The following is a 12771-nucleotide window of genomic DNA, read 5'->3' as shown; positions in this document are numbered from 1 at the left end:
CAGATCAACATTTTTGCCTTTGCTGGCCTGTTGCAGCACTTAAAACAAATCTGCTTTGATCAACTTCTTTTGTTCTATTTTTTTGTGATTTATCTGGCAATTCATTTGATAGGTATGCAATGGAGAGACTGAAAACACAGAGAGAATCCATGTGCAATGCAGCATTTATATTTAGCTCTATTGTATGAACTGAGACTCCTGTGCTAAAATAACTCACATATGATAAGAAATCCAAGGCTCTCCCATTGCTGTCAGTGAGTTATTACAGCCCTGAAGACGGTACGCAACCTCCGGTGACCAACTGCTAGAACAATGGGTGACATGGCTATAAAGATAATGTTGGCAAAGCGAGCAATAACAAGAAGGAATTCAGCTGATGAACCACGGTTGTAGTTGAAATAGTTGACAGAGATAATGCTGGTTCCCCAGGATAGAATGAAAAGCATGATGAGGGCAAGAATAACCTGGAGTCATAAAAGAGAAAAAAAAGTGGCATATGATTATTTTCGGATGAATATGTTTTGTTTACTTTGTCCCCAATAAATAACTGATTAAATTATTTAGTAATTTGTTTGCATTTTGTATTTAATCTTAGTATAATAACAATACACACATGTATAACGTGATCTGTATATTCATCTACCTATGTACAGTTGGAGGCCATCGATATTGTCCTTTTCTTTTTGCTGAGGTTTGCGTGATCTGCGCAAAATAGCTATAATTTAGCTATTGAAAAATAGCAGATCTACAAGCTCATAGCGCGCCACTCGGTGGCGCGCTATGAGCTTGTAGGTCTGCTATTTTTTTTAAATCGTGAAAATATTTATTTCAGAAAACTGGAGGATTTAGAAGGATTTTTAAAAATGTTGAGGTCAGGCCTAAATGGGTCAAATGATAAGGGACAATATCGGTGGCACTCAACTGTAGCTTAAAGTCAATGTCGTCAATATCCTTCCCCTCACCTTGGCTGCTCGTCTCTCAGCCGGTACTCGTTTCATGACAGGTGCATCTTGTGCTGAACTTCGCATCCTGCCATGGGAATAGAGGGTATAAAGGGAGCCCAGGTTGGTAATGGCCATCAGGATGATGGGCATTGTTTCATGAATCACCATGGAGGTGGTAGCATAAGCCAGGCCACTGTAGCTGGAGGGGAAGTTCCACACACAGCCCAACAGGGGGCGCGTGGTGCTGCTCACCAACATTAGTGTCTAGGAGAGAAGTATGGTAATATGGTGCAGGGGTGTTCAGGTGTCATGCAAAACCACTTCAAAATGGAACAAGTAAAATATCTAAAAATAATAAAATATCTGAATCTGTGATTTACATTTATTAGAAATGACCCCACTGTGTAGGGGATTGAAGCTCCAAACACCATCTTTCTTGTCACAGAAGGAATTTGAACAGACAATCCTCCAATTAGCCTATACTGTACTTATGTTATAGCAGACTCCCACCTCTGTGCTGTTCTGGTTTCCACTCGTAGCGAATATGTGAGCAGGGATGGAGTAGAGGTAGTTGATCAGCCAGATGAGGGACAGGCCCAAGAGCAGAGATTTGGGGGGACTTCGAGGCCCATGAAAGCTGGCTGCGGGCGGAGACACACGTCTTAAGGTCTGGAAGTGGAATGCACTGAGGAAAAGTGTCGACCACACATTGACTGAGCGAAGCCATACCCACACCCCCATGAGGACTTGACACATCTCCTTGGATGAGTACAGCTAAAGAGGAGAGAGGTGGGTGACAGCATCTGTCTATTACACATTACACATTCTATTACATTCTATTACACATTCTCTTCACACTTGCCATTACTAAGTTCCCCAGCTCTCTGTCACTACCACATACTTACAGCATTTTGGAAAATTAAACCAGTACCATACACTGGCAGTTTAACCACATAAGCCCGATTCAAAATCTACAAAATCTACAAGCTCACAATTTGTGGCAATGCAATATTGTGAGCTTGTAGAACAGCTGTTTTTTTTAAATGTGTGCCTGCAATGACCAAAATAGGGCCACTATGGTTAAAGTGGTTAAATGCACAGCAGTGCTCAAGAGCTAAATGAACACTGATGATTTTTCATTGTGTAGAACAGCGGTACCCAAACTGATTTTGTGACAACCCCTTTGTATAATTAAGCCTTGCCGAGTCATGAGCTGTTTCTGTATGAGGCAGCTTGATTGAAGTACACCCCCTGGACATGACGCTATGTCGCAGGGACCCCGATGCAACCGGGATCGAACTCCAACCTCCCAGTCTCAGTTGCGGACACACTAATTACAAGGCCACTTAGCTGGTATGCATGGTTGTATAATGCCCACTCATTTCCCAATACAGGGGCATCTGTAACCTGTCTGGTTTAAATGGCTTTTGTTGCTTTGATGTCATCTTGCAAAGTTTCAAATGAGTTCTTTAATTATTTTAATAAACATTTCTTAAGTTTACAGAGTTGTAACGTGCCATTTTTGCATGGATATGAATACAGGTCACTGGCACAATACAAGACTGCAAATCACTCCTCATTATCATTCTATTCTGTCCCCTTAACCTAACTCCATTTTGTTTGTTTCATAGCCAACAAACAGTAGCTTACCTCCAGTCCCAAATCTGAGATGACCAGGAGTGCATTCCTCAGCACAGACACTAGCAGGTTGGACAGGGCCATGTTGATTAGAATGATGTCTGAGTTACGTCCCCCACTGGGGTCCTTGAGCACACTCTCGCCAATCACCCCAACCACAATGGCATTTCCAATAATGCCCAGCAGTACGAGGATGATGTAGAACGACGTTTGTGCAGGGGACACAGAGACACGGAGTCCCATCCCCACAAGGTCTTCGACTGCATTTCCATGATTAAAGTCATGATCTCCATGATGAGAGCTAGCCATTTGAGCAAGAACATGAACAATACACCTTATTTTGCAAAACAATTAAAAAGCTAAATCATTGCCATCATATTACTCTCCATCTTCATTTTGTTGTTCCTCACGATTGTCCATACTCCGGCAGCATCCTCCGTGATTTCATATTCCCAAAGGTCAATAGTCCTTTATTAGGTACCTGCAAATTAAGCCTGTATTTGCTTTATATGGCTTGGATGCTCCTTCCTTCTCTTACGTCTCAGAAGATTGAGAAGACGACGTCAGCACCTGCCCTGAACTGACAGCCAAGCAGCTTTTCCAGCATGTTTTGGTAACACAAGTCCTGTAGATAATATTGAATACACACAGGAAGGGGGAGCATTACAAAGCACCCTCAGTGGTGTAAAGTAACTAAGTACATTCAAGTACTGTAAAGTATCATTTTGAGGTACTTTTATTTAAAGTAATCATTTAAAGGACGACATCACCACTTTTAAACCTATCTTCATATAATTGGTCCTCACTAATTAAAATAATCTATTTGGTCTATGTCTCATGAGGACTGTGGGTAGTGCAGAAACCCCTCTTCCAGTGACATCATCTTTAGGCAGATTATTGTTTTATTTTCAAAAGATTATTTTTTTATTATCGCGAGGCTTCCATTATTGCATTGTAATTTTTCAGGAATAGAAAACCTGCGGTTTCTATTAGCTTGGATTCCCCATCGATGACGACACTGGAAGACGGGTTTCTGAACTGCCCACAGCCCTCCTAGTAGGAAAAAAAAAAGCTTATTTTTTTAGGACCAATTATATGAAGAAAGTTACCTTCAAGTACTCCACAACTCAAGGCGAATATTGTATTGTACAATTCATTTAACAACTTTACTTTGCAGATTTAGAACATTATTACTAAACATATATTAGCTGATGATTAATTATGATGTAGTAGTAGTATTATTATTATTATTATTATTATTATTATAGGTAAAGCTACCCAAAGAGGACTTTTTCTTGTAGCAAAGTATTTCTACATTGTGGTTTTGCTTTGACTATCAAGTAGACATCCACTGGCAGGACTTTACTGCATCACTTAGGGAACTCAAGGTGCATGGTAATAAAACACAAGAGATTAATCAGTTAGCCTTATTGAAAGAGGCTTCCTTTGCAGTTCTATTCATTAGAGCATGATGACATCCCCAGGGAAGTGCAATCCTGTTTGCCCGTGAGTGCATGTGCCTACATGTTTTTGTGTTGGGCGCAGAGGTTTACAGTAAATACAAACAGAATGTTATGCATGTGTGCAAATCAGTCAAAGATCACCCAATTCTTACACTAACCTTTCCCTGCTGCTCCATCGGGTAACATAGTAAAATCCTCTGTATTAATTTCCCCCTTTGGTTCCATTTGTTTTAAATTGTTGTAGAACCAGCGTACCAAATGAACATACTTCATTTTGTCATCTTTCTGCAAATGTTACTGACATTTTACTCATTTACGTCGCTGCAACCGTCAAGTCAAGGGTTCCCAAGCCTTTTGAGCTCAAGAGCCAAAAGATACTATTTATTGTCTCCCCGGGATCCAAAAGTACTAAAAACAAATAATGAATTAACGACTTATGCACTAATTTAGAAAATAATGAAACTAGACGATCTGTAAGCTCACTTTGCTATGAATTTAGTTAAAAATTATATACTTTTGAAACTATTGAAAGTTTTTGAGATCAGGATACAGTTAAACCCAGTGAACCTGGTACTGGGTTTGGATTCCGATTATGATTGAAGGTATAAATACATTTTACGAATAGCCCTATACGCCACACAGCTTACAATTCTACAAAAATGGTTAGATGAGGATCGCCCAGACATAAACTTATGGTATGAAAAACTCATACTGCCAATGGAGAGGTTATCATATGTATTAAGAGGCACTCTTGCTGACTTTGTTAGAGATTGGTCACCTATTGCAAGATTCTTAAAAGAGGAATGGAGAAAGAGTAATATGTATGGGTGTAACTGTGTGAGTGTATAAAGTATGAGTTCAACTGTATGATGGGAGTGTATATATATATTTATATAAAGCATGAGTTCAACTATGATGGGAGTGTATATATATATATTAAGTACGAGTTCAACTGTATGATGGGAGTGTATATATATATTTATATAAAGCATGAGTTCAACTGTATGATGGGAGTGTATATATATATTTATATAAAGCATGAGTTCAACTATGATGGGAGTGTATATATATATTAAGTACGAGTTCAACTGTATGATGGGAGTATATATATATATATATATATATATATATATAAAGCATGAGTTCAACTGTATGATGGGAGTATACTTGACTGCTACTTTTTTCTGTATTATTTGCTGGCATTGTTTTTTTGTTTTAGTTTTATGTACGTCTTTGTAATGTAATGTATGTCAATAATTGAGAAAACACAATAAAAACATTGGAAGAGAGAAAAATATATACTTACAAAAGTCTTATGCACACCTGATCAGCATTTGAGATGCCTGAAGGTTGACCAACTTAAATAAAGTTTGGCCCAATTGTGTAAGTGTACGGGTCATTTTAGCCTATATACCGGTAGGTTTATTTTCTCACAACCTAAAAAAGAAATGGGTCTGCAAACCAAAATGGGCCTTGCCCTTGACCCTATGGTAGGGAAACCAAAATCAAATATTAACATTTTAGAAAAGGGGGGGAAAAAAACACAAGTAGGATATAATCTAAAGCCATTTTAATACAAAAACAAATTTGCATTTAGTTTGCATGTGTGATCTTGGGGCAGTTTTCCCAAAATAAAAAACATAAAAAATGTACAAAAGTAATAAACCATTTTGAAAAAGCCTTTGCTTGGTCCATGATAATTTCTATGGTGATAAATCATCTTCTGCGCGAGTACTCATCTCTCCTTTCTCTTCCCCGATCCCTGTCGCGTTCTTTACGCTCTCTGTCTCTGGCTCGGTTCCTTTCTCGGTCTCTCTCTCTGTCTCTGTGTTTTTTCGAACGGGAAGGAGAAGAGACACTGCGACTGCGCCTGAAAGAGGAAAAAGGAGTGCAAGAGTAGATTTATGTCAGTCATTGTCCAGCTGGTACCTCCATGCTATTTTTCAAAATGTGTTTTAAAAGTTTTAAGCTAAAAACAAAAACACTCAATTAATTTTCTGATTTTCTCTATTCAAAAGCTATTTTTGGCAGCAATTATATTATATTACTGGGGATTTCTTTCAGAATAAAGAGTGCCAAGCAGATGAGGGAGAAATCCCCCGCCTTCCATTTCTGTGGAATTCAGAGAAATAAGGAAGTTTGTCGGGACGTAAACCAAGGAAGCTTTGAGATGGAAGAGAAGTGGTCACGTGACTGGGCTGCGCCATGACACTTTCATGGACACTTTCATGGGAGCCAAACTCCGGAACACCGGAAGTGCAATGAATACATGGCAGTGAATGGAGCCGGCTGGACCAGCTCATAACAAACATTATTTATGAACAATTGAGATCATTGTCATAATCAGTTCAGGAATATAAAAGAAGACATATCACAGGTTGTTTTCTAATCACTTACTTTTTGATGTGCACAGAGTGCACAGTATATAATTTGATCTGAGGATCTAAACAGCAGCAGGTATCGTTTCTGGCTCCTAAGTATCGCGAGATTTGGCTGCCAGACAGGAAATGGTGGGAAGTCTCGCGATACTTGGTACGTTCAGAAAGGTACTTTGTGCTCTTTAGATACCATACCTCTATAAAAATGAACAGTGTACACATCAAAAAGCAACACAGCAGACAATATGTGTTACATGTCTTCTGTTTGTGTCTCAGTCATTCATAAATAATGTTTGTTCATGAGCTGGTCACTGAGCTCCCAGTGCATTCTGCCAAACTTCCGGGTAGTTTGGCTCCCATGAAAGCGTCCATGAAAGTGTCATGGCGCAGCCCAGTCACGTGACCACTTCTCTTCCTTCTCAAAGCTTCCTTGACGTAAACCAAGGATAGTCTAAGAAGGATGAGACGCGAAGACCGTATGGGCGACGCCATGTTGCTTTGGAAGGAAAGAAACATGCGCAATGGGCTATATGCAGCCAACACTTCCGCGTTCAGCTTCCTTGGTCTCAACTGCGCATGTTTCTTTCCTTCCATGGAGCACCATAAGCAACATGGCGTCGCCCGTACGGTCTTCGCGTCTCATCCTTCTTAGACTATCCTTGACGTAAACCAGGAAGTGAATGGCTGCGCACAGCAAAACAGGTCCAGGAGAGGCTGAGCAAGGCGTTGCCTAGCAACCATGGTAAGGATATAGCACTGCAACAACACAAGCTCTCTTGTCATGACTGCTTTTTTTGTCTACGTTTGTAAAAATGTGGTTCATATTGTTCTTTGATCACAGCTTAATAGAATCGTTTTTGAATCGCCAAATTACTTGCCATGGAGAACTTTGGTTCTTTATACAATGAAGAATATTATAACTAGATATCACTTCAATGCAGATTTCCTTTTCAGGAGTCAGATCAAAGCAATGACCTTGGCATGTCATTTTTCTTGCCTTGTAATTCCTGGTTTTAATTTGGAGTGAGAAAACATGGCAGGTGAGGAGAAAATATGAGAGTTCAAATTTAAAATTCTTTGTTAGAAGAACCCCAAATTAGCAAAAACTAGGAATATTTTACACATGCACTGATCTCCATTACCTGCGTTTAGGAGGGGTGTTGGAATGACTCTCCCTCCTCTCAGCACTTCGACTCTTCCTGGTCTTTCTGAATGGGTCGTGTGGAGGAAAATTAAAAAAGCAACAATCATCATAATCACAACCATTATGTGCAAAGCATGTTGGGGCTGATGGCTGAAATGTATTTTCATCAAATGCCTCCAACCAATATAGAAAGACGCAAACATACCCGTCTCCATTACTGAGTTTTCGGCAGACATTCCTGAGAGCAACTTGAGACAGAGGACACTCTTGAATAGGATGTGATACAGCAGGTGACTCTGAAAAGAAAAAAGAAAAAAAGGCTTAAATCCATGTTCTATCAATATGCAGTTCAGGGATAAAGAGGCAGAAAAGGTGCATACAGATATGCAGGCACACACACACACACACACACACACACACACACACACACACACACACACACACACACACACACACACACACACACACACACACACACACACACACACACACACACACACACACACACACACACACACACACACACACACACACACACACACACACACACACACACACACACACACACACACACACACACGGCTTAAAATTAACGTTTTGGATTACAAGCCAATGTGGGTACTAGATCAAGTGTCAGAGCAAGCCAATGGTTGCATTACACAATCACAGCACCATCACTATGTTCCTGAAAATTGTAGGTGGGGGAACTGTGTCCTGTTATGGCTTCAGCCCACTTCACAGATATGCTCGATTCATTACGCCAGCTTAGCTAGTAACCTCACAGTGTCACCCGACAAACAGCATTTGGCAGGTTGTTAATTACAAGCCCTATACAGTAGAGCTCTGCAAGCACAACAAGCCCCGGAGGGCCTCGCCACAATCCAATGGTTTGTATTGATACTTTAGGTTGGACATGTGCATGTCTCAGATTGATCCTGAGTAACTCTCGTCAACCATCGAGCAACAGTATTTACCCGTAAATTGAACCTCTCTCATGGCGCTCCTTAAATTGACAATGAAAGGAGGAATTCAGTGAGTCCAAGTTGCGTTAGTTATGTTAAGTTAATTACGTTAGCCTCTGAAGATCTGAGCCTGAAGTTCTTTTTTTTTTAAAAGATTTGTTTTTGGCCCTTCCACCTTCACCGATAGTATCAAGTGAAGAGGGAGAGAGAAGGGGAGAGACATGCAGCAAAGGTCTTCATGAACGGGACTCGACGCGACACGCTGTCAGGCCAAAGCCTATATGTGGCATGCGCCTGGACCACTTGGCCAGCGGACACCCCAGCCTGAAGTTGAAATGTGGATGCAATGCACAGCGCTTGTGACACAAAATAAACATGAATGAGGATTGTACACTATTGGGCTCACTATAATAGAAGCAGCCTATTAAATATGTAGCCTATGCCTACACAACTGTTCCATGGATATTTACTTCTTGGAGATGTAACGTTTGAAAGATCATTCTTCACAGTTCACAATAAAAAAAAAAAGGTAGACCATAAAACTTGGCTTTATTCATTGAGCCTAGTATGTATTTCTTGTAATTATGTTTAATAAGTTTCAGTGCAAGTAAACACACTTCAGAGAGATTAAAATTACTGTCTCGAGTCGAGCATTGCAGACCCTCGTAGGGTTGGGGCCGACCCCGGCTTGAACTCCACGGACCAGGGCCAGGCTCAGGTTGAAGTTTTGGGCCTGTGCAGGGCTCTACTCTACAGTTAATACATAGATATATTTTCTTATCAGACACTGCTTCTCTTGACATGAACTGTGCTGCTGCTGCAAAAAAGGCAAAGAACAAAGATGTTTAACTAACAATTCACCTGCTTTAGATGATGGGGAAAAACAGGTTGGCGGCTCTAAAGTTGGGGTTCCAATGGGTCCTAGTTTGGCTTTGGCCTCATCCAGAGCCTGACGACACTGGTCCACATGGCGCAGTAAACTAGAGAAGGAGACTTGCGGGAGGGAATAGAGCCTCAGAATCCTCAAACAGATCTCCTTCAGGTCCTCTTCTAATGCCCCAAATAACTGGAACCAGGGTGGCTGATCTGGGAGGGGAATCTGTAGGAATATATCAATATGTCAGTTTACACATGTAATGACCATCATATAACAGCAGTGTTTGTGTGGAACAATCAATCCCTGTGTTCCACCCGGGGCAACTTCAAACGCAACGTATCATTGATGTAAGCAAGTATGTCACTGTAGTATAGTTAAATAGGCATTTTGGGTCACTGATGTTCAGCTGAGTTAAGCATGTGGAGTTAACAATATTTTGTGGATGATGGACTGGTAACCACAAACCTGTAATAATCTGGTTGACAGGTAGATACAAGCACAGGCCACTGTCTCACTGCTGAACCTCAAAAACACATCTGTTCTCAAGCTATCATTCATGTAGTTCCTAAGCGGCAAAGCCAACAGATAAGAAAACATGAGTAAACATAAATCTAGTAGTAAATTTGATTCTTATATTACGTTATTGCAATGAGACTACTACACATGATTAGACGTTTTCAGATGATCATTTCATGAGAAACAGAAAACAGACAGACATGCTATAAGAGATATTCAAGTGCCTACCAAGCCATCTGCACCAGCTTTGTGTTCTTTTCACACTCCAGCACCTGAAGGTACATGACTATTATCTGTGACAAAGGACAGAGACCAATAAGGAACCAGTTTAGTAATCTCACAATTCAAATCAATATTGCCAGCATGGAAGCTCATGTCAAAATACAAATACTTTTATGACACAAGACGATAAGTGAATACATCTTAATTGAACATGGTCAAATTGTGTGATGTGTTGCCGGGGTGCATACTTACTGTAGTTTAGACTAGTCATTGGTTAGACATGGGTTAAGGTTAGGTTTAGGTGTGCTGCCCCGTGGGAGGTTAGGTTTAGGGTGAGGGTTTGAGATAGGTTGTAGTTTTATGACTGGTCTAACCAATGACTAGTCTAAACCAAAATCTGTCTAAACTAAGTACTGCACCTGTGTTGCCAAGAGACAGAAGACAGGATACTAGATGTTGCTGCTGCTAAAGCTTACCTTGTGGGGATGTTTGACATGCACACAGAAGCCCAGCTCCTTTAGAAGTCTTCTCTCTGCTTTGATGACCTTTGCTTTCATGTTGATGTAGGCAGCATCCAGGGACAAGGAGGGACACAGGCCTCTATCGACCAAACAACAAAAGACCATCTGATTTACATGCAACGTATCCCATTATTATTTTTTTACTTGAAAATCTGTATTTTTGGTGAATGACACCATTGTACGACAAAGCATGAGGCTTGACACAAACGGGAATGTAGCCGATTCACTGGGGAATAAGAGGGAGGGGGGGGGGGGGGCAGTTCTTTCAAACAGACCAGTGAGACCACACTTGAGAACATTTTAAAGACACCCTGGTTAGGAGGTAAGCAGAAATAGCGTTTCAAGTTGTTTTGTTACAAAGATGTCAACAGGTGGAAGCCTTACTTTCCCCTTTTGTGGTACTTAAGATGGTGAAAGACGTTCAAGACATCCCGCACCCTGCGTGGCTCCTCCTCTATCTTTGAGGCCAGGTGGACACATGCCATGGCAACCAGCTGGAAATTACAAGTGTACATGAACCCCGGGAAGACACTACTAATTATGCACATACATACTTAAACTTATCAACATTTTCATTAGCCAATTTTAATTTATACGAGTTGTGTGGGAACTAGCAATAATAATAACGTAGCCTACCTCCGCACAGTGTCGAACAAATGACTTGCAATAGTAGAACCTGTGGAAGAGAATCTGTCCAGTGGCCATGGCTACCTGGAGAAATACAATCAAGGATAATAACAGTGTTATTGTCATAGAAAATAGCAAATTCTTTAGTAAGTAAATGTGAGATATTTGTTCACTCAATATTAGAGCTCTACAGGGCATTCTTGCAGCTATCCTGGCTCTGATGAATTGAACATTGTGGACCCTATTGGAAACTAGTGTAATGCTTAATTGGGTCGTCCACTCACAGTTAACAGCCTTTGTATTGAGTTTGTGCTTGAAATGTACTGTAATTCTGCAAACTGTTAATACATTTTTCAATCAATCAATCAAACTCTTACATTGCCCTACATATTAACTTTCCCTTACTACGTACTTACAAACATTGATGAAATGATAAAAAATTGTTATTCTAAGCAATGCTTTTAAGCTCACTACCAGCTACAGCTACATTGTCTGTGTGTTTTTCTAACGACTGGCTTCAACAATAGACCAGGGTTCATTCATGCCACTGAGTAGCTCTGGATAAGATGGTTACGTTAGTGGCCACATCTTCTATTTAATTGCTTGCTTGATAACTTTAGGTGTTCTTTTTTGTAACCACGATGTGTAAATAAGTTGCCAATGCCTGGTCTCTATATCAATGCCTGGCCAATACACGTATCATTAATGATTTAAACCATAAAAGTTATGCTAGCATTAGCTCACGTGGCTAACCAACCTGTGGGAGTCTCAGCAGTATGCCTGCTGCCTGGATCATCTCGCAGCCCCGCAGCCTGAGCTGCTCCTCCTTGTCGGCCGCCAGCCCATGTTCAGCAGAGGGGCTTTTCTGCAGACGTTCAGGAGGTAACTGGCAGCCACCTAAAGTCAGGTGAACTTCGGAATATATCTTATTTCCTATAAGAATCCCCTCTGCATCTCCGGGCGCCATGATAGCTGATAATACTCCACTGTCGTAAAACCTACGTCGTCGTACCAGTCTTTCTTTCTTCTTCTTTTGACTTTTCCGGCAGACAGACTATGATATGGCACATTGCTGCCTCTCACTGGTTGGTCTTGGGTACGACTACTACTGCCCACTAAACTACCAAGTTCATTCATTAATACACATTCTATTCAGGACATATTATACTGTGTCTGCCACATCGACAGCCTTTCACACCCACATGAGCTGGGTTAAAAACCCCACTCTACGTCAGGTCTAGAGACCTGACCAGCTGTAGAGCTGTCAGGTGTTCAGAGATGAGGTCAGATCTCTGTCCTGTGACCTTCTCCCCTACAGAGCCATCAATGCAGCTCCTAAATCAAAGCAGATGACCACCTGACACCTGCTGTGCCCTCACCCTTTCTACTTATTGTACTGCAGTCTGCCCATATCAAGGCTGACACCCCCATCTGACAGCCGTCTGCCCTGAGTGATCTGGAGGCCAGTAATCTAGATAG

General features: G+C 41.0%; 2 protein-coding genes across 5 annotated transcripts; both read right to left on the bottom strand.

Annotated features, from left to right (window-relative positions):
- Positions 1 to 251: 251 nt before the first annotated feature.
- Positions 252 to 2975, bottom strand: ora3.1 (olfactory receptor class A related 3, tandem duplicate 1; the record flags this gene model as incomplete). The annotated part of the gene is made up of 4 exons (XM_079511455.1): positions 2595 to 2975; positions 1455 to 1718; positions 963 to 1208; positions 252 to 464 (listed from the first exon to the last, which is right to left on the bottom strand). Exons 1-4 carry the CDS (start codon positions 2889 to 2891, stop codon positions 252 to 254), a joined length of 1020 nt encoding a protein of 339 aa, XP_079367581.1. The 5' UTR covers positions 2892 to 2975.
- A 2623-nt stretch (positions 2976 to 5598) lies between these two features.
- On the bottom strand, positions 5599 to 12329 carry LOC306930457 (cyclin-L1-like). Of its 4 annotated transcripts, none has more exons than XM_079511442.1 (10): positions 12050 to 12328; positions 11302 to 11376; positions 11050 to 11159; positions 10621 to 10744; positions 10151 to 10215; positions 9872 to 9971; positions 9391 to 9628; positions 7773 to 7863; positions 7566 to 7631; positions 5599 to 5915 (listed from the first exon to the last, which is right to left on the bottom strand). In XM_079511442.1, exons 1-10 carry the CDS (start codon positions 12257 to 12259, stop codon positions 5762 to 5764), a joined length of 1233 nt encoding a protein of 410 aa, XP_079367568.1. In that variant the 5' UTR covers positions 12260 to 12328; the 3' UTR covers positions 5599 to 5761. The 4 variants fall into 4 exon arrangements, 2 of the variants coding, with proteins under 2 accessions (XP_079367568.1, XP_079367567.1); XM_079511441.1 differs by having other exon boundaries at positions 7566 to 7627; XR_013790891.1 differs by having other exon boundaries at positions 5842 to 5915; positions 7566 to 7627; positions 9384 to 9628; positions 12050 to 12329.
- Between the last annotated feature and the right edge of the window lie 442 nt (positions 12330 to 12771).

Source organism: Electrona antarctica (assembly GCF_951216825.1).
Source record: "Electrona antarctica genome assembly, chromosome: 9".
Classification (NCBI taxonomy): domain Eukaryota; kingdom Metazoa; phylum Chordata; class Actinopteri; order Myctophiformes; family Myctophidae; genus Electrona; species Electrona antarctica.
This window is presented reverse-complemented; position numbering and strand designations above follow the sequence as displayed.

Coding starts and splice junctions, on each gene's coding strand:
- LOC306930457 (XM_079511441.1), bottom strand. CDS start 12,259: ATGGCGCCCGGAGATGCAGAGGGGATTCTTATAGGAAATAAGATATAT. Junction 10,216..10,620: donor ATGTCAAACATCCCCACAAG/GTAAGCTTTAGC, acceptor CCTTTGTCACAG/ATAATAGTCATGTACCTTCA. Junction 9,972..10,150: donor AAGCTGGTGCAGATGGCTTG/GTAGGCACTTGA, acceptor TTTGCCGCTTAG/GAACTACATGAATGATAGCT.